We start from the raw sequence: 21,429 nt of genomic DNA on the forward strand, positions 1-21,429 counted from the left end.
CTCTACTAATGTAAAAATGAAAGAATCTAACTACACATTTTTGTACAAATTATATTATACTCCTTTGAGACTCCATAGAATGAAAACAGATATGTCTCCTAACTGTAAAAGATGTACCTCTGAAAGTGGAACCTATATCCATGTATTTTGGAGCTGTAGAGAGATTGCCAGATTCTGCTACATACATACTGCTACACAGAAAATACTAGAGGTACAGTTTGATATGACCCCATGTATCTATCTTCTTAATGCCCAGCAGGACTTTGTTCTTGATCCTGACAGAGAAAATTTGCTTATGACTATTACATACTTTGCTAAGAAATGTATTATTCTATTGTGGGCCTCTAATACCCCTCCTACATTTAAAATGTGGATTGACCACATTGTTGACTTTCTTCCTCTTGAAAAGCTCACTTATGACCTCCACAAGAGACAGCCCAAGTTTGATAGACTCTGGTCTCCACTATTCAACTATATTTCAAACTGGACAGAGTGAACGGGGTGACTAGGGAAATGTGCAGATACATGTTGTGTAAGGTGCTGTAAAACCTAAAAACGAATTATTGGCTCGTCGTCTCAGCAAAGGCTAGAAATAGCTAATAAGAACCTCGATAGTGCTGCTGCAAGTGTTATATATGTTGTTGTTTTTTGTGTTTTTATTTTAATGTTGTCTTTCAGTATGTGTACGTATGTATGTATGTATGTATGTATGTATGTATGTATGTATGTATGTGTATGTATGTATATGTATATATATGTATATGCACAAAGGAAAATAAATAGATAAAGTAAAGTAAAAACAATTATTGTTTTTCTTAATCTTTAATTAAAAAAAAAAAAAAATTCAAATGTATTATTATTATAATATTTTTGGACTTTTTATTTTTATTTTTTTAAGCCTGTCACATCTGCGAATGTGGAATGTGTTTTGTTGGTTGATTGAAAAACAAGAAAACGTAATAAAACTTTAAATTGAAAAAAAGAATGTATTTGTAATGACAATTATAACAATACTGAATGAACACTTATTTTAACTTAATATAATAAATCAATAAAATCAATTTAGCCTCAAATAAATAATGAAACATGTTCAATTTGGTTTAAATAATGAAAAAAAACAAAGTGTTGGAGAAGAAAGTAAAAGTGCAATAGGTGCCATGTAAGAAAGCTAACGTTTAAGTTCCTATATGAGAACATATGAAAGTTGGTGGTTCCTACTAACATGAGACTTCAATATTCCAAGGTAAGAAGTTTTAGGTTGTAATTATTATAGGAATTATAGGACTATTTCTCTCCATACGATTTGTATTTCATATACCTTTGACTATTGGATGTTCTTATAGGCAATTTAGTATTGCCAGTGTAACAGTATAGCTTCCATCCCTATCCTCGCCCCTACCTGGGCTCGAACCAGGAACACATTGACAACAGCCACCCTCGAAGCAGCGTTACCCATGCAGAGCAAGGGGAATAACTAATCCAAGTCTCAGAGCGAGTGACGTTTGAAACGCTATTAGCGCTCACCCCGCTAACTAGCTAGCCATTTCACATCGGTTACACCAGCCTAATCTCGGGAGTTGACAGGCTTGAAGCATTGCGAAGAGCTGCTGGCAAAATGCACTAAAGTGCTGTTTGAATGAATGATTACGAGCCTGCTGCTACTTACAATCGCTCAGTCAGACTGCTCTATCAAAACATAGACTTAATCATAACATAACACACAGAAATACGAGCTTTAGGTCATTAATATGGTAGATTCCGGAAACTATCATTTCGAAAACAAAACGTTTATTCTTTCAGTGAAATACGGAACCGTTCCGTATTTTATCTAATGGATGGCATCCCTAAGTCTAATTATTCCTGTTACATTGCCCAACATTCAAGGTTATGTCATAATTATGTAAAATTCTGCCAAATTAGTTCGCAATGAGCCAGGCGGGCCAAACTGTTGCATATACACTGACTCTGCGTGCAATGAACGCAAGAGAAGTGACACAATTTCACCTGGTTAATATTGCCTGCTAACCTGGATTTCTTTTAGTTAAATATGAAGGTCTAAAAATATATACTTCTGTGTATTGATTTTAAGAAAGGCATTGATGTCTATGGATAGGTACACATTGGAGCAAGGACAGTCTTTTTTCACGAATGAGCACCGCATCGATTATATGCAACGCAGGACACGCTAGAAACTAGTAATATCATCAACCATGTATAGTTATAACTAGTGATTATGATTGATTGATTGATTGATTGTTTTTTACAAGATAAGTTTAATGCTAGCTAGCAACTTACCTTGGCCTCTTACTGCATTCGTTCGCCTTAGCAATCTCACTAGGATAAAGACCTCCTCCATTCCTGACATTATTGAAAGAGATCGTGATACCTCACATCTCAAAATAGGGCTACTTAATTTTAGATCCCTTACTTCAAAGGCAGTTATAGTCAATGAACTAATCACTGATCATAATCTTGATGTGATTGGCCTGACTGAAACATGGCTTAAGCCTGATGAATTTACTGTGTTAAATGAGGCCTCACCTCCTGGTTACACTAGAGACCATATCCCCCGTGCATCCCGCAAAGGCGGAGGTGTTGCTAACATTTACAATAGCAAAATTCAATTTACCAAAAAATAAATATGTTTTCGTCTTTTGAGCTTCTAGTCATGAAATCTATGCAGCCTACTCGATCACTTTTTATAGCTACTGTTTACAGGCCTCCTGGGCCATATACAGCGTTCCTCATTGAGTTCCCTGAATTCCTATCGGACCTTGTTGTCATAGCAGATAATATTCAAATTTTTGGTGACTTTAATATTCACATGGAAAAGCCCACAGACCCACTCCAAAAGGCTTTCGGAGCCATCATCGACTCAGTGGGTTTTGTCCAACATGTCTCTGGACCTACTCACTGTCACAGTCATACTCTGGACCTAGTTTTGTCCCATGGAAGAAATGTTGTGGATCTTACTGTTTTTCCTCATAATCCTGGACTATCGGACCACCATTTTATTACGTTTGCAATTGCAACAAATAATCTGCTCAGACCCCAACCAAGGAGCATCAAAAGTCGTGCTAAATTCACAGATAACACAAAGATTCCTTGATGCCCTTCCAGACTCCCTCTGCCTACCCAAGAACGTCAGAGGACAAAAATCAGTTAACCACCTAACCGAGGAACTCAATTTAACCTTGCGCAATACCCTAGATGCAGTTGCACCCCTAAAAACTAAAAACATTTCTCATAAGAAACTAGCTCCATGGTATACAGAAAATACCCGAGCTCTGAAGCAAGCTTCCAGAGAATTGGAACGGAAATGGCGCCACACCAAACTGGAAGTCTTCCGACTAGCTTGGAAAGACAATACCGTACAGTATCGAAGAGCCCTCACTGCTGCTCAATCATCCTATTTTTCCAACTTAATTGAGGAAAATAAGAACAATCCGAAATTGATTTTTGATACTGTCCCAAAGCTAACTAAAAAGCAGCATTCCCCAAGTGAGGATGGCTTTCACTTCAGCAGTAATAAATTCATGAACTTCTTTGAGGAAAAGATCATGATTATTAGAAAGCAAATTACGGACTCATCTTTAAATCTGCGTATTCCTTCAAAGCTCAGTTGTCCTGAGTCTGCACAACTCTGCCAGGACCTAGGATCAAGAGAGACACTCAAGTGTTTTAGTACTATATCTCTTGACACAATGATGAAAATAATCATGGCCTCTAAACCTTCAAGCTGCATACTGGACCCTATTCCAACTAAACTACTGAAAGACCTGCTTCCTGTGCTTGGCACCTCCTATGTTGAACATAATAAACGGCTCTCTATCCACTGGATGTGTACCAAACTCACTAAAAGTTGCAGTAATAAAGCCTCTCTTAAAAAAGCAAAACCTTGACCCAGAAAATATAAAAAACTATCGGCCTATAACGAATCTTCCATTCCTCTCAAAATTTTGGGAAAAAGCTGTTGCGCCTGCTTCAGTCTGGTTTTAGACCCCATCATAGCACTGAGACTGCACTTGTGAAGGTGGTAAATTACCTTTTAATGGCATCAGACCGAGGCTCTGCATCTGTCCTCGTGCTCCTAGACCTTAGTGCTGCTTTTGATACCATCGATCACCACATACTTTTGGAGAGATTGGAAACCCAAATTGGTCTACACGGACAAGTTCTGAGGTGCCAGAGCCCCTCAGTCCAGAGGCGCCAGAGCTCCTCTGTCCAGCGCTGCCAGAGCCTTCCTCCTCTCCAGTCTGCCCAGCACCGCCTGAGCTGGCCATCTGCCCAGCGCCGTCTGAGCTGCCCGTCTGTCCAGAGCTGCTAGAGTCTCCCGTCTGTCCAGAGCTGCTGGAGTCTCCCGTCTGTCCAGAGCTGCTAGAGTCTCCCGTCTCTCCAGAGCTGCTAGAGTCTCCCGTCTGTCCAAAACTGCTAGAGTCTCCCGTCTGTCATGAGCCGCCAGAGCCGCCAGTCTGTCATGAGCCGCCAGTCAGCATGCTCCATGCTGACTGGCGGCTCATGACAGACTGGCGGCTCTGGCGTGAGCCAGTCAGCGTGGAGCCGCCAAAGCCGCCAGTCAGCCAGGATCTGCCAGGGCCGCCATTCAGCCAGGATCTGCCAGAGCCGCCAGTCAGCAAAGAGCCGCCAGTCAGCAAGGAGCCGCCAGAGCCGCCAGTCTGCAAGGAGCCGCCAGTCAGCCAGGATCTGCCAGAGCCGCCATTCAGCCAGGATTTGCCAGAGCCGCCATTCAGCCAGGATTTGCCAGAGCCGCCAGTCAGCCAGGAGCTGCCAGAGCCGTCAGTCAGCCAGAAGCTGCCAGATGAGCTACCTCTCAGTCCTGAGCTACCTCTCAGTCCTGAGCTATCCCTCAGTCCTAAGCTACCCCTCAGTCCTGAGCTACCCCTCGGTCATGAGCTACATCTCAGTCATGAGCTACCTCATTCCCGAGCTGCCCCTCAGTATAGTGGGGCCCTTGGTTGGGGTTCCTAGGCCTCAGGGTACTAAAGGACGCTGGAGGTGGACAAAGACAATGATGGAGGGGGTCCACGTCCAGCGCCAGAGCCGCCATCAGTGCCCACCCAGACCCTCCCCTAGGCCAGGTTGTGCGGTCGGAGTCCACACCTTGGGGGTACTGTCACGTTCTGACCATAGTTCTTGTGTTTTCCTTGTTTTAGTGTTGGTCAGGACGTGAGCTGGGTGTTTCTATGTTTTGTGTGTCTAGGTTGTTTTTCTGTATGGTTCTCAATCAGAGGCAGGTGTCGTTAGTTGTCTCTGATTGAGAATCATACTTAGGTAGCCTGGGTTTCACTGTGTTTTTGTGGGTGATTGTTTCGTGTCTGTTTTACACCACACGGTACTGTTTTCGGTTTTGGTTATTCACGTTACATTTATTGTTTTTGTATGGAGTGTTCAGTTTATGTGTTTAAATAAATACCATGGACACTTACCAAATCAAATCAAATCTGATTTTTATTTTATTTTGATGATTTGATTTGACACTTACCACGCTGCGCTTTGATCCTCTCCTTCAACGGAAGAAACCCATTACAAGGTTAGACTACTGCAATGCTTTACTCTCCGGCTACCTGGATAAAGCACTAAATAAACTGCAGTTAGTGCTAAATACGACTGCTAGAATCCTGACTAGAACCAAAGAAATGTATCATATTACTCCAGTGCTAGCCTCCCTACACTGGCTTCCTGTTAAGGCAAGGGCTGATTTCAAGGTTTTACTGCTAACCTACAAAGCATTACATGGGCTTGCTCCTACCTATCTCTCTGATTTGGTCCTGCCGTACATACCTACACGTACGCTACGGTCACAAGACGCAGGCCTCCTAATTGTCCCTAGAATTTCTAAGCAAACAGCTGGAGGCAGGGCTTTCTCCTATAGAGCTCCATTTTTATGGAATGGTCTGCCTACCCATGTGAGAGACGCAGACTCGGTCTCAACCTTTAAGTCTTTACTGAAGACTCATCTCTTCAGTGGGTTATATGATTGAGTGTAGTCTGGCCCAGGAAAATGAAGGTGAACAGAAAGGCTCTGGAGCAACGAACCACCCTTGCTGTCTCTGCCTGACCGGTTCCCCTCATTCTACTGGGATTCTCTACCTCTAACCCTATTAAAGGGGCTGAGTCACTGGCTTACTGGTGCTCTTTCATGCCGTCCCTAGGAGGGGTGCGTCACTTGAGTGGGTTGAGATGTGTGATCTTGCGATCTTCCTGTCTGGGTTTCCCCCCCCCCCCCCTTGGGTTGTGCCGTGGCGGAGATCTCTGTGGGCTATACTCGGCCTTGTCTCAGGATGGTAAGTTGGTGGTTGAAGATATCCCTCTAGTGGTGTGGGGGCTGTGCTTTGGCAAAGTGGGTGGGGTTATATCCTTCCTGTTTGGCCCTGTCCGGGGGTATCATCGGATGGGGCCAGTGTCTCCTGACCCCTCCTGTCTCAGCCTCCAGTATTTATGCTGCAGTAGTTTATGTGTCACGGGGCTAGGGTCAGTTTGTTATATCTGGAGTACTTCTCCTGTCTTATCCGGTGTCCTGTGTGAATTTAAGTATGCTCTCTCTAATTCTCTCTTTCTCTCTCTCGGAGGACCTGAGCCCTAGGACCATGCCTCAGGACTACCTGGCATGATGACTCCTTGCTGTCCCCAGTCCACCTGGCCATGCTGCTGCTCCAGTTTCAACTGTTCTGCCTGCGGCTATGGAATCCTGTCCTGTTCACCGGACACGCTACCTGTCCCAGACCTGCTGTTATCAAGTCTCTAGAGACAGCAGGAGTGGTAGAGATGCTCTTAATGATCGGCTATGAAAAGCCAACTGACATTTACTCCTGAGGTGCTGACTTGCTGCACCCTCGACAACTACTGTGATTATTAGTATTTGACCATGCTGGTAATTTATGAACATTTGAACATCTTGGCCATGTTCTGTTATAATCTCCACCCGGCACAGCCAGAAGAGGACTGGCCACCCCTCATAGCCTGTTTCCTCTCTAGGTTTCTTCCTAGGTTTTGGCCTTTCTAGGGAGTTTTTCCTAGCCACCGTGCTTCTACACCTGCATTGCTTGCTGTTTGGGGTTTTAGGTTGGGTTTCTGTACAGCACTTTGAGATATCAGCTGATGTACGAAGGGCTATATAAATAAATTTGATTTGATTTCGTGTAACAGGCAGGCTCCTCGTGAGGCAGGTGGTTAGAGCCTTGGACTAGTTAACCGTAAGGTTGCAAGATTGAATCCCTGAGCTGACAAGGTAAAAACCTGTCATTCTGGCCCTGAACAAGGCAGTTAACCCACCGTTCCTAGGCCATCATTGAAAATAAGAATGTGTTCTTAACTGACTTGCCCAGTTAATAAATAAAGGTGTAAAAAAATATATCCAAAAATACAGATTTCCGATTGTTATGAAAACTTAATCGAGCATTCCGATTAATCTGTCGACCTCTAGTTGCCACTATATAAATCTCCATTCTGGAATGTAAGCATGGCTTTTCTGTTCTATTCTAGAACCCTGATCAAGCTCATCCACAATCTCAATGCACGAGACATTGCTCCCTTCACAAATCAATCGAGAGCACTATATAGGGAATAGGGTGTCATTTGGAGACAATGGGAAGGTCTCAATTGCATACTCCTCACACACTCTCTCCTCATTTCCTTCTCAAAACCCATTGGATGAGAAAGCCAGAGGTCCCTCCACTCTGACCTCCTCCAATGGGTTTTGAGAAGACAAGGAGAGAAGAGAGAAGATGCAAGGAGTATACAATTGAGATCGTCCCATAATGACAATACAGAAAGGTCAGAGGTGTGTACCACTGTGGGTACTCTACAGGGGTGTTGAGACTGACCTAGACTTTCATGTTTTACTCTACAATCGCTTCATGCACTGCAAAGTATGTTGCCTAGGTAACAGCTAGAAGTGCATTCATTGTTGCACTTCAAAACAATTAATAATTTCACATACAGTACCAGTCAAAAGTTTGGACACTCCTACGCATTCAAAACTATGAAATAACACATACGGAATCATGTAGTAACCAATAAAGTGTTAAACAAATCAAATATCATATGTTTTATATTTGAGATTCTTCAAAGTAGCCACCCTTTGCCTTCATGACAGCTTTGCACACTCTTGGCATTCTCTCAACCAGCTTCATGAGGTAGTCACCTGGAATGCATTTCAATTAACAGGTGCGCCTCGTTAAAAGTGAATTTGTGGAATTTCTTTCCATCTTAATGCGTTTGAGCCAATCAGTTGTGTTGTGACAAGGTAGGGGTGGTATACAGAAGATGGCACTATTTGGTAAAATACCAAGTCCATTTTATGGCAGGAACAGCTCAAATAAGCAAAGAGAAACAAAAGTTCATCATTACTTTAAGACATGAAGGTCAGTCAATGCGGAACATTTCAAAAACTATGAACGTTTCTTCAAGTGCAGTCGCAAAAATCATCAATCGCTATGATGAAACTGTCTTTCACAGACAGGAAAGGAAGCCCCAGAGTTACCTCTGCTGGAGAGGATATGTTTATTAGAGCTACCAGCCTCAGATATAGCGGCCCAAATAAAATCTTCAGAGTTTAAGTAACAGACACATCTCAACATCAACTGTTCAGAGGAGACTGCGTGAATCAGGCCTTCATGGTTGAATTGCTGAAAAGAAACCACTACTTAAAGACTCCAATAAGAAGAAGAAATTTGCTTGGGCCAAGAAACATGAGCAATGGACATTAGACCAGTGGAAATCTGTTGTTTGGTCTGATAAGTTAATATTTGAGATTTTTGGTTCCAACCGCCGTGTCTTTGTGAGACACAGAGTAGGTGAACGGATGTTCTCCACATGTGTGGTTCCCACTGTGAAGCATGGAGGAGGAGGTGTGGGGGTGCTTTGCTGGTGACACTGTCTGTGATTTATTTTTTTTTATTTTTTATTTTTTATTTTTTTATTTCACCTTTATTTAACCAGGTAGGCTAGTTGAGAACAAGTTCTCATTTGCAACTGCGACCTGGCCAAGATAAAGCATAGCAGTGTGAACAGACAACACAGAGTTACACATGGAGTAAGCAATTAACAAGTCAATAACACAGTAGAAAAAAAAAAAATGGGCAGTCTATATACAATGTGTGCAAAAGGCATGAGGTAGGCGAATAATACAATTTTGCAGATTAACACTGGGGTGATAAATGATCAGATGGTCATGTACAGGTAGAGATATTGGTGTGCAAAAGAGCAGAAAGGTAAATAAATAAATAAAATTAAAAAAAAAACAGTATAAAAACAGTATGGGGATGAGGTAGGTGAAATGGGTGGGCTATTTACCAATCTATGTACAGCTGCAGCGATCGGTTAGCTGCTCGGATAGCTGATGTTTGAAGTTGGTGAGGGAGATAAAAGTCTCCAACTTCAGCGATTTTTTGCAGTTCATTCCAGTCACAGGCAGTGGAAAGGGCGAAATTGTTGGCTTTAGGGATGATCAGTGAGATACACCTGCTGGAGCGTGTGCTGCGGATGGGTGTTGCCATGTGACCAGTGAACTGAGATAAGGCGGAGCTTTACCTAGATGACCTGGAGCCAGTGGGTCTGGCGACGAATATGTTGGGCCAGCCGACTAGAGCATACAAGTCGCAGTGGTGGGTGGTATAAGGTGCTTTGGTGACAAAACGGATGGCACTATGATAGACTGCATCAGTTTGCTGAGTAGAGTGTTGGAAGCCATTTTGTAGATGACATCGCGAAATCGAGGATCGGTAGGATAGTCAGTTTACTAGGGTCTTGGCGGGCGTGACTTTGTTGCGGAATAATCCGACTCTTGATTTGATTTTTTCGAAGATGTTTGATGTGAGTCTGGAAGGAGAGTTTGCAGATGGTACTTATAGATGTCCACATATTCAAGTGAACCATGGGTGGTGATGCTAGTCGGGCATGCGGGTGCAGGCAGCGATCGGTTGAAAAGCATGCATTTGGTTTTACTCGCGTTTAAGAAACTGTATGGCATTGAGCTCGTTTGGAAGATAGCACAGTGTCCAATGACCGAAGTATATAGAATGGTGTCGTCTGCGTAGAATCAGGGGAATCGCCCGCAGCAAGAGCAACATCATTGATATATACAGAGAAAAGTTAAATTGAACCCTGTGGCACCCCCATAGAGACTGCCAGAGGACCGGACAGCATGCCCTCCGATTTGAACACTGAACTCTGTCTGCAAAGTAATTGGTGAACCAGGCAAGGCAGTCATCCGAGCCGAGGCTATTGATCTGCCGATAAGAATGATTGACAGAGTCGTTTCGATGAAAACGGCTGCACAGTACTGTCTTTTATCGAGATATCGTTTATACCTTGAGCGTGGCTGAGGTGCACCCGTGACCGCTCGGAGAGGCCAGATTGCACAGCGGAGAGGTTGGGATTCAATGGTCAGTGACCTGTTTGTTGACTTGGCTTTCGAAGACCTTAGATAGGCAGGGCAGGATGGATATGGGTCTATAGCAGTTTGGGTCCAGGTGTCTCCCCTTTGAAGAATGACTGCGGCAGCTTTCAATCCTTGGGGATCTGGTAATAGGGAGTTGCAAATAAAATAGAGATTGTCAAGCCCAGCTGATTTGTACGGATCTAGAGGAACATCTGCTGTCTGGATTTGGGTAACTGTTGGCCGACATGGCCAGCCGTTGAGAAGTGCTTATTGAAGCTTTCGAAAGGTGGAGGTGTTACCTAGCCTCAGTGCAGTGGGCAGCTGGGAGGAGGTACTCTTGTTCTCCATGGACTTCACAGTGTCCCATTTGGCAAACTTCTGCCTGAAGGCTGGCCTTAGCTTTCCTGACACTGCGTGTATTGGTTCCTGACTTCCTGAACAGTTGCATATCACGGGGCTATTCGATTTCAGAAACCAAGGATGTTTTTTAGGGTGAGAAGTTACTTTTTTAAAGAATGACCAGGCATCCTCAACTGCGGGATGAGGTCAATGTCCTTCAGGATACCCGGTCGATTAGAAAGGCCTGCTAGAAGTTGTTTTAGGGAGCGTTTGACAGTGATGAGGATACCAGTGCTTTGATGAGGCTTTCGTGCGGATACAGGCAATGAGGCAATGATCGCTGAGATCCTGGTTGAAGACAGCGGAGTGTATTTGGAGGCCAGTTGTCTGTCTATCTGGATTTGGGTTGTAAAGGGTTCCTTGATGATTTGAGTGAGATTGAGGGCATCTGCAGCTTTCCTAGGACTGCCGGGGTGTTAAGCATATCCCAGTTTAGCAGTGCAAACTCTGAAGCTAGATGGGGGCGATCAATTCACAAATGGTGCAGGGCACAGCTGGGAGCTGAGGTGGCTGGTAGAGGCGGCAGTGAGGACTTATTTCTGGAGTAATTTTCAAATTAGGTTCGAACTGTTTGGGTATGGACCTGGAAAGTATGACATTACTTTGCAGGCTATCTCTATCTGCAACTCCGCCCCTTTGGTAGTTCTATCTTGACAAGATGTTATAGTTGGGTAAAATCTCTGAATTTTATGGCCTTCCTGGCCAGGATTCAGACACGGCAAGGACATCAGGGTTAGCAGAAAGCAGTAATAAAACAAACTTAGGGAGGAGGCTTCTGATGTTGACATGCATAAAACCAAGGCTTTTCGATCACAGGTCAACAAATGAGGTACCTGGGGACATGCAGGGCCTGGGTTTACCTCCACATCACCCACGGAACAGAGAAGGAGTAGTATGAGGTGCGGCTAAAGGCTATCAAAACTGGGGAGGAGGTGGGTTTTGGGCATGGTAGAATATATTCAGGGCATCCATGGGGTACTGCCGGGGTGTTACAGCGGAGGTAAGCAGTGGTCCCAGAATCTTTTAATGGTGAGTGTGTGGGAGGTGGGACAAAGGAGGTACAAAGCTTTCCTGGCATACTACACCTTCCCTGAACAGCAGAAAACAAGGGATGTTAATGGACGTCCAGCGTGTCAGCGGTGGATGGGCAGGGGCTGCCACAGGAACTGAGCTTGGCTAGTTTTGTGTGTCTAAAAATAAAAATAAGGTCGTAATACAGTCACATTGGGTGAGCAGGTTTCTGGGTATAAACAAATTAAAAGGGCTGTATCTGTTCTTGTGTCATGCTATCTAAAATGGTATACAAGGCAGGAAGTTACTTGAAAGAATAGACCAGGCATCCTCAACTGACGGGATGTACCCGGGCCAGGTCGATTAGAAAGGCCTGCTCATTTTAGGGTGAGCGTTTGAAGGTATAAACAGTGATGAGGGTTCCTTTGAACAGTTAGCGAAATAGATGGATCTTTGGCGATGTGGGGTGAGTCTGTTTGTTTATTCCTCTTCATCGCGGAGCTGGAGATACAGCGAAGCCTGTTGAAACCCCATGGACTATCACACCAGTCGTGATGGATCTCCGTGTCGGCAGCAATCGCCATCCCATCCAAATTTCTTTTGGACCTCTTCGGGTAGTCGGGAGATTTTAGCTCATTTGTTTTGCTCTGGGACAGACAGGAGCCATGGACCCAACACACCTCCAGGCAGTGTAAGGGTTGTCTATTTGACCAAGAAAGCTAGAGTGATGGAGTGCTGCATCAGATGACCTTGGCCTCAGCCTGTGGTTGGGACCCAATTGAGATCAAATCTAATTTTAGAATTTAACCAACATGACTATCACAGCATTTTTTGTTTTTCAACATGACCCAACACCTCCAGGCAGGAATACAACAGGTGTAATAGACCTTACAGTGAAATGCTTACTTACAAGCCCTAAACCAACAATGCTGTTTTAAGAAAATACCTAAGAGTGTGCAAAGCTGTCAAGGCAAAGGGTGGCTACTTTGAAGAATCTAAAATCTAAACTATATTTTGATTTGTTTAACAGTTTTTTTACGACATGATTCCATGTGTTATTTCATAGTTGTTTACTATTATTCTAAAATGTAGAAAATAGTACAAATAAATAAACATCCTTGAATGAGTAGGTGTGTCAAACTTTTGACTGGTACTGTATAATCATCCACATAATAAACAACACATTTTTGCTTAAACAAATAAAACACAAGAACATGTGACAAAATTACCAGGAGAGCTTTACCCTAAAAACAACATCAATTGTTTTTGTAGGGTGGTGTATGTGTTGGGAAAGGTGTGCAAGGGGTACATGGGGTAGTTCAGAGGTCATTCCTCTATAGTTAATAATCCCAAAACAAATCATTACATTCCCCTCTGAGTTACACATACTCCATCGGCATCGTACATTCTCCCGTCTCCTTTACAGTTCAGTATCTACCACCATTTTGGAGCAAATCAAGTCCTCCATTTTGGATCAAATCCTCCATTCACCACCACATACAGCCCGTCCAGTTTCTTAGCTAACAAGGATAATCCCATTCAGACCAGGTAGTTGTGGGAGGACAGAACACTGCTGAGTACAGTAGTGCTGCTTGGAGACATCAGAGCGCTGCATGCAAAACCACGGCCAGAGATTTCTGGTTCATGGACCGGAGTACACTGACCCCTGACTGGTTGGTTGTTAGAGGCAAGGGGAGGCATCTCAAAAGACGAACTCATGACACAAAACACAAGAAAGACATTATGACACATTGAGGGAGGGAATGGTCTAACTCTACCAGTCTCCTTCTTGGACTGTGGATTGGTTAAATCCTCGTCTTCAAAACTTCCCTTTTAGAATTAGCAACTGAGATAAACGCTCCTCCTCTTTAGTCCAGAGTGAAGAGAAGTGTGGGATGGTTGAGTGAGGACACTGCCTCAGGATGGATGAGGGACATGGGAGTTGGTTAATCAGGTGAGGAGATGCAGTAAGGAAGGTCTACTGCGCAATCATGAGGTTGCCTAAAATGAATAACATATCAGTGTGTGCTGTTATAGCACTGAGGTCGAAATTGGACGCGTGTGTGTGTGGTCAGCGGCGTAGTGTGGGAGGTATGTGTTTGGGACTCTGACTGTCCATTGTCTCCACTCTCTGCTCCTCCAGGTTGATATTACTGGTGGAGGCGTGGTGGGAGAGGGGCTCCAACACTGGCCTATATCCTCCCAGATACATCAGACCTGAGAGAGAGAGAGAGAGAGAGAGAGAGAGAGAGAGAAAGAGAGAGAGAGAGAGACAAAGAGCGAGAAAGAAAAAAGGAAAAAGAGAGAGAAAAATAAAGGATGTAAAATAAAAACAACATGCAAGGCCCTTGTGTTGAGGACTGCTCGCTGGTCTCTCTCCACCTAGTGGGCGATAATGGTAGTCTAAAGTCTGTGGCTGGCCAGTCTAACATGCTGACCAGACCGCTTGCCCGTGCGCGCCCGCCATCGAGTGCATGTTAATTTTGTCCACCCACACCAGACGTGATCAGGACACGCAGGTTGAAATATCAAAACGAACTCTGAACTATATTAATTTGGGGACATGTCAAAAAATCCTTAAACATTTATGTAAATTTAGCTAACTAGCTTGCTATTGCAAGCTAATTTGTCCTGGGATATAAACATTGGGTTGTTATTTTACCTGAAAAGCACAAGGTACTCTATTCCGCGGTTTTAATCCACAGATAAAAGGGTAAACCGAGTTTGTTCCGAGTAATCTCTACTCCTTAGGTTTCTTCTTTTTGTTTGGACTTTATATGGCAGTTGGCAACCAAGTTTAAGGTGCATTACCACAACCAACTGGACTGGATTGGGGACCTCAGTTCATCTTTCAATCACCCACGTGGGTATATGCTCCTAAAAACCAATGATGAGATAGGGGAGGCGGGACTTGCAGCGCATCAAGTGTCACAAATAGAACCAAGTTGTATTTTAGCGCCTGGCTAAGCAGACGCTAGTTGACGCCCTCGAGCAGTGTGGGTGCAATGATTGAATAACATGTAGAGTGGCAAGAAAAAGTATGTGAACCCTTTATAAATACCTGGATTTCTGCATAAATTGGTCATGAAGATCAGATCAAAATTTATCGAGGTCACAACAATAGACAAACACATCCTGCTTAAACTAATAGCACACAAACAATTATACGTTTTCATGTCTTTATTGAACACACCATGTTAACATTCAAAGTGCAGGGTGGAAAAAGTATGTGACCCCTTTGATTCAATAACTGGTTGACCCTCCTTTGGCAGCAATAACCTTAACCAAACGTTTTCTGTAGTTGCGGATCAGACCTGCACAACGGTCAGAAGGAATTTTGGCCCATTCCTCTATACAAAACTGTTTCAGTTCAGCAATATTCTTGTGATGTCTTGTGTGAACTGCTCTCTTGAGATCATGCCACAGCATCTCAATCGGGTTGAGGTCAGGAATCTGACTGGGCCACTCCAGAAGGTATATTTTCTTCTGTTGAAGCCATTCTGTTGTTGATCTACTTCTGTGTTTTTGGTCATTGTCCTGTTGCATCACACAACTTCTGTTGAGCTTCAATTGGCGGTCAGATAGCCTAACATTCTCCTTCAAAATGTCTTGATGAATTGGGAATATATTTTTCCGTCGATGATAGCAAGCTGTCCAGGCCCTGAGGCAGCAAAGCAACCCCAAACACTGAGGCTCCCTCCACCATACTTTACAGTTGGGATGAGGTTTTGATGTTGGTGTGCGGTGCCTTTTTCCTCCACACATAGTGGTGTGTGTTCCTTCCAAACAACTCAACTGTAGTTTCATCTGTTCACATAATATTTTGCCAGTAGCGCTGGAACATCCAGTTGCACTTTTGCAAACTTCAGACGTGCAGCAATGGGTTTTGGTCCGCAGTGGCTTCTTCCGTGGTGTCCTCCCATAAACACCATTCTTGTTTAGTGTTTTACGTATCGTAGACTCGTCAACAGAGATGTTAGCATGTTCCAGAGATTTCTGTAAGTCTTTAGCTGACACTCTAGGATTCTTCTTAACCTCACTGAGCATTCTGCACGGTGCTCTTGCAGTAATCTTCACAGGATGGCCACTCCTAGGGAGAGTAGCAACAGTACTGAACTTTCTCAATTTATAGACAATTTGTCTTACTGTGGACTGATGAACATCAAGGCTTTTAGAGATACTTTTGTAGCCCTTTCCAGCTTTATGCAAGTCAACCATTCTTAATCTTAGGTCTTCTGAGATCTCTTGTGTTCGAGGCATGGTTCACATCAGGCAATGCTTCTTGTGAATAGCAAACTCAGAATTTGTGAGTGTTTTTTACAGGGTAAGGCAGCTCTAACCAACATCTCCAATCTCTTCTCATTGATTGGACTCCAATTAGCTTTTGGAGAAGTCATTAGCCAAGGGGTTCACATATTTTTTCCAACCTACACTGTTAATGTTTAAATTATGTACTCAATAAATAATTTCTGTGTTATTAGTTTAAGCACACTATGTTTTGTCTATTGTTGTGACTTAGATGAAGATCAGATCAAAGGATTCACATACTTTTTCTTGCCACTGTATGTGCACAATTATTTTGCAATGCACGTGACTTGAGCAGTGTGGTCAGCATGTAACTGGTCATAGAGATGGGTGGTTAAAGTGAGGCCTGCTGGGCTGGATGCACATTCAATAAGGGACCAATCCCAACTTCAGAAATGTGCCCAAAACACTTTTACTAGACGTGTTTCTCAAGTTGGATTCGTCCCTGAAAAACAGGAGAGCTGCGGTAGCTAGATGCAGGGTTTTGTACCAGCCCAACACTGACTGCACCTGATTGAACTAATCAAGGTGTCCTTGAGGATTAGTCAAAATGGGTGATTGAGTGCTGGACTGAAACTAATATAAACTCTCCACACCATTTGACTCTCCAGGACCATGGTGATAGGTCACTGCTCTACATCATGCAGCTACTAGTGGTTAATAACAGGTAGTGCATCTCCTTTGTTTTGTTGAGGTTGAGTGAGAGGTTATTATCCTGACACCACACTCCGAGAGCCCTCACCTCCTCCCTGTAGGCTGTCTCGTCGATGTTGGTAATCAAGCCTACCACTGTAGTGTTGTCTGCAAACTTGATGATTAAGTTGGAGGCGTGCATGACCATGCAGTCATGGGTGAACAGGGAGTACAGGAAAGGGCTGAGAACGCATCCTTGTGAGGCCCCAGTGTTGAGGATCAGCGGGATGGAGATGTTGTTTCCTACCTTCAGCACCTGGGGGCGGCAAGGAGTCCAGGACCCAGTTGCACCCAGTTGAATTCCCAGTTGAATGCTTAGCTGTAGTCAATGAACAGCATTCTTACATAGGTATTCCTCTTGTCCAGATGGGATAGGGCAGTGTGATGACGATTGCATCGTCTGTGGACCTATTTGGGCGGTAAGCAAATTGGAGTGGGTCTAGGGTGTCAGGTAGGGTGGAGGTGATATGATCCTTGAATAGTCTCTCAAAGCACTTCATGATGACAGAAGTGAGTGCTACCTGGCGATAGTCATTTAGTTCAGTTACCTTTGCTTTCTTGGGAACAGGAACAATGGTAGCCATCTTGAAAAATGTGGGGACAACAGACTGGGATAGGGATTGATTGAATATGTCCGTAAACACACCAGACAGCTGGTCTGCGCATGCTCTGTGGACGCGGCTAGGGATGCCTTCTGGGCTGGCAGCCTTGCGAGGGTTAACACGTTTAAATGTTTTACTCACATCAGAGGAGAGCCCACAGTCTTTGGTAGCGGGCCATATCGGTGGCACTGTATTGTTCTCAAAACAGGCAAAGAAGTTTAATTTGTCTGGGAGCAAGACGTCGATGTCCGCGATGGGGCTGGTTTTCTTTTTGTAATCCGTGATCTGTAGACCCTGCCACATACGTCTCGTGTTTGAGCCATTGAATTGTGACTCTACTTTGTCTCTATACTGACGCTTTGCTTGTTTGATTGCCTACTTGCCATGATTAAATGCTGTGCTTCGCGCTTTCAGTTTTTCTAAAAGTGCAAAGTTTAGTGAACAATCTCTAACCTATCAGCTAGCCACAGCTATAGCCATACCTATTCCTCAATGTGCACAGGGCATGAGTCCACATCTGTCCATCCGAAAGAGAGATAGAGAGGAGGGGCATCGAAGAGGAGACAGAAAATATTAAATGATGGAATAGAGAGAAACAAAGAGAGAGAATAGAACACATTTACGGCACAGAGAATTAATCTGACAACAACCACAGTAGGGGGAGCGAGGTGAGGGGGCAGTGGGGGAAATACGTTGGGAGTTACAGGAATGGGAGGAGCTAAGGCTTCGTCTGCAATTATATTATAATATTTTTAAATTTAGGCAGAGTCCTTAAAGATTGACTTCCTTTTAATACACATTTTTGAGAGTTAACGACGTGGTCTCTTCATTGAAAGAACAGACATCCGTTAAAATAGGGAATGCTCTCAAGTAGCCAGACCTCTAAATCTCTGCGTTCACTCTGCGGCCTGAGCTTTTTGATAAAAAGGCCGGAAAACAGGGACTAGTCGTTTGAGAGTTGGTGGCCACAGAAACAGCACCCATGTTAGAGTGCTACAGACTTAGAGAAACAAAGCCAAAGGGCAGTTTTTACACCTGTTTTTGGATACTAGTTGTTCTTGCCAAAACCAGCACCTGGATCTTGACAGACTGCACTGGGTTTTCTCTTGCTCTTTGCATAGAGAAAAAAGCCTTTCACTCCCCTTCCCTCACTGTAACTTGCTTCAGCACAGCAGAGAGAGGACATCAGGCAAGCGAGGGAGAAGCAAAGGAGAAGGAGAGATGGAGGGATGAGTCGCAGACGATAAGCAAAGCGGCTCAGAGCTGGCAGACACTGAACATGAACTTGGAACTCTGGGATGGAGCATAGAGAACAACCACACACCCACGCTCTCACACACACACATGCTCTCACATACACGCTCTCACACACAAATGTGAAGACACACACACTTTGTCACACACACAGGAGCTTTTTCTGGGAGGAGAGGAGGGAAGAGAATGCATAACTACCCACTACTGAGAAAAACAACAAGAACGAACAACAACCACGGCAGTGAAGGATGGGGGGATGATGAGAAGAAAGAAGTCTCCTGTTCTAACTGCTGAGAAATATACACTGTCTTGTGTTTGGTATGGATAGATCACCAATTACAGCCTCATTTATTTTGGGTCAATATTTTCTTCCTTCAATGTCACTGAATCTATTTCCTGAGCCATTTGAGATGAAACAACTCTAGTAGACTGACATTTTATGGGGTATATAATCCGAATATCTCCCCTCTTCACTTTCTCCATTTATAGTAATTCAAATCTTAGCTAGAAACATAGGAACCTCAGTTTTGACTAAAAACGGTCTCCCTCTCGCTCCACCCTCTCCATTGTCTCTCTACCCTGACTTCTGTTCCACTGTTTCTCCTCTCCATGATCCCTCGCTCCCTTCTTATTTCCTTTCACTGACATCCCCCCTCTCTACCCCGCCCCATGCCCAGTCTCAGCTTTGATTGGTCCATGTTCAGTAGGTTGCCACTCACCGGCGAATCGGCTGTCGGGAACCTGCTCATTGTCCAGCCCCCCAAAACAGGGTGTGTCACAGAGGGCGTGATTGTTATTGGCCAACTCTGGACACCTGCTCCGCACACCTGCAAGCGGGGGCAAAGGTCAAACAACAGTAGCCAGGCACAGCAGGGGGGAGGGAGAGGGGGTGTAAATGGGGGTCAGTAGCTTTTTGATGACTTTGCTTGTGTGTGTGTGTGTGTGTGTGTGTGTGTGTGTGTGTGTGTGTGTGTGTGTGTGTGTGTGTGTAAAAGAGGGCATGGGTGAGATCATGTGATGATAGTTAGCATGTGGCTCAGGCTCAGAGGATGCACACAGAGAAGCAGTGACACAAGCTTGCAAACATACGTCACATGCACATGAACATATAGAGAGACAGGATTCCTTTGGTTTCCTTATTAACTCATTTATTCATTGTTTGTTTATTGTTCACCACTCCACACATGCACACATCCACTACAACTGGACTGGAGAAAAATACATATTAAGAAGATGCATGGTGATTAAGATAATGTCACAAACAAACACACACAAAAGACACACAAACATGCAGACATAGTATTTAAACACACATTCATAAATAACACACACACACACTCTAACTCTGGACAAACAAACACACACATTCACACACACACAAACTCTGAGGACACTGAGAGGCAGGGTTAGAGATTCAATCCCAATGTATCTGACTTTTGAATGGTGGAATAGAGAAGGGAAAGCAGAGGAGGAGAGGTGGGGAAGCTATGACTCCAAACATATACACACAAAAAGAGAGAGGGAGAGACACACACACACAAATATACTGTAAACACAATTGCATATCAGATTGTGGAATCTAAGCAGTGCAATGCAGAGCACAGCAGGCAAATATACACAAGCATTGGCAAACCAACGACACACACACACACACACACACACACACACACACTAAACCAAATGCATATGTGCAAACGGATGATTAGTGATGGTTTCACCGATGGTCAGTGTTGTAACACTTTTCGGATAGTCCATATGTAGATGCTCTAACCCTAACCCTAACCCTAACCCCAACCCCTAACTCTAACCCCAACCCTAGCTCTAACCCCAACCCTAACTCTAACCCTAGCTCTAACCCTAACCCTAGCTCTAACCTTAACCCTAACTCTAACCCTAGCTCTAACCCTAACTCTAACCCTAACCCCTAACCCTAGCTCTAACCCTAGCTCTAACCCTAACCCTAGCTCTAACCCTACCTCTAACCTTAACCCTAACTCTAACCCTAGCTCTAACCCTAACTCTAACCCTAACCCTAGCTCTAACCCTAACCCTAGCTCTAACCCTAACTCTAACTCTAACCCTAACCCTAGCTCTAACCCTAACTCTAACTCTAACCCTAGCTCTAACTCTAACCCTAACCCTAGCTCTAACCCTAGCTCTAACCCTAACTCTAACTCTAACCCTAGCTCTAACTCTAACCCTAACCGTAAGCTAGGCAAGCAGTTGCTTATCAACAGGTAGTTTGTTGATAGTATGACCATTGTTCGAGCATCTACAGACGGAAATTCAGGTCTAGCCAAATAAAGTGTGACCAGTATTTTAGCCTACATGATCATTTACAATAGAGAGAATCTAGCATGGCACCCCTTAAAACACCCTGCCACCTCACCAATAATGAGCTTTATATGGTAGTTTACAGGATAGGGTGCTGTAACAAGGTAGTCAGTCACTAAAAGGACATGTTAGAAAGGACAAAAGTGGAAATATTGTAAGAAATGATGAGCGAGTAAACCCAGAGGCATTTTTTACTTAAATATTTATAGTAATTTGAATTCAAAGTCAATGAAAGGTAATTACTACTTAAAATGTATATGTGGTACTGACTCAAAACTAAATGAGAAGTATAATAACAAATTAACTTTTTCCCAGCATGCTCTACTGCAGGTATATTTTTTGGAAATGTTTTTTAATATCTGTGTTTTTGCATGTACATTTTGTGATGACAGCACATTGGAGTTTACAGTGCAGTGTACAGGTGATATT

The 21,429-nt window shown here is 43.8% G+C and overlaps 1 protein-coding gene across 2 annotated transcripts in view; it reads right to left on the reverse strand.

The window, feature by feature from the left end:
- Positions 1-13,032: 13,032 nt before the first annotated feature.
- The window catches only part of LOC115113004 (E3 ubiquitin ligase RNF157-like), a 41,035-nt gene continuing 32,638 nt past the window's right edge, over positions 13,033-21,429 (reverse strand). Inside the window, exons 16-18 of one of the 2 annotated variants that reach the window (XM_029640166.2) lie at positions 19,386-19,493; positions 17,895-17,929; positions 13,942-14,029 (exon numbers count right to left, since the gene is read on the reverse strand). In XM_029640166.2, the coding sequence (XP_029496026.1) occupies positions 17,895-17,929; positions 19,386-19,493 (143 nt within the window). In that variant the 3' untranslated portion in view covers positions 13,942-14,029. Of the gene's footprint in view, positions 14,030-17,894; positions 17,930-19,385; positions 19,494-21,429 lie in introns of both variants that reach the window. The other variant, XM_029640165.2, reaches the window with a different exon arrangement.

Source organism: Oncorhynchus nerka, linkage group LG28 (assembly GCF_034236695.1).
Source record: "Oncorhynchus nerka isolate Pitt River linkage group LG28, Oner_Uvic_2.0, whole genome shotgun sequence".
Taxonomy (NCBI): Eukaryota; Metazoa; Chordata; class Actinopteri; order Salmoniformes; family Salmonidae; genus Oncorhynchus; species Oncorhynchus nerka.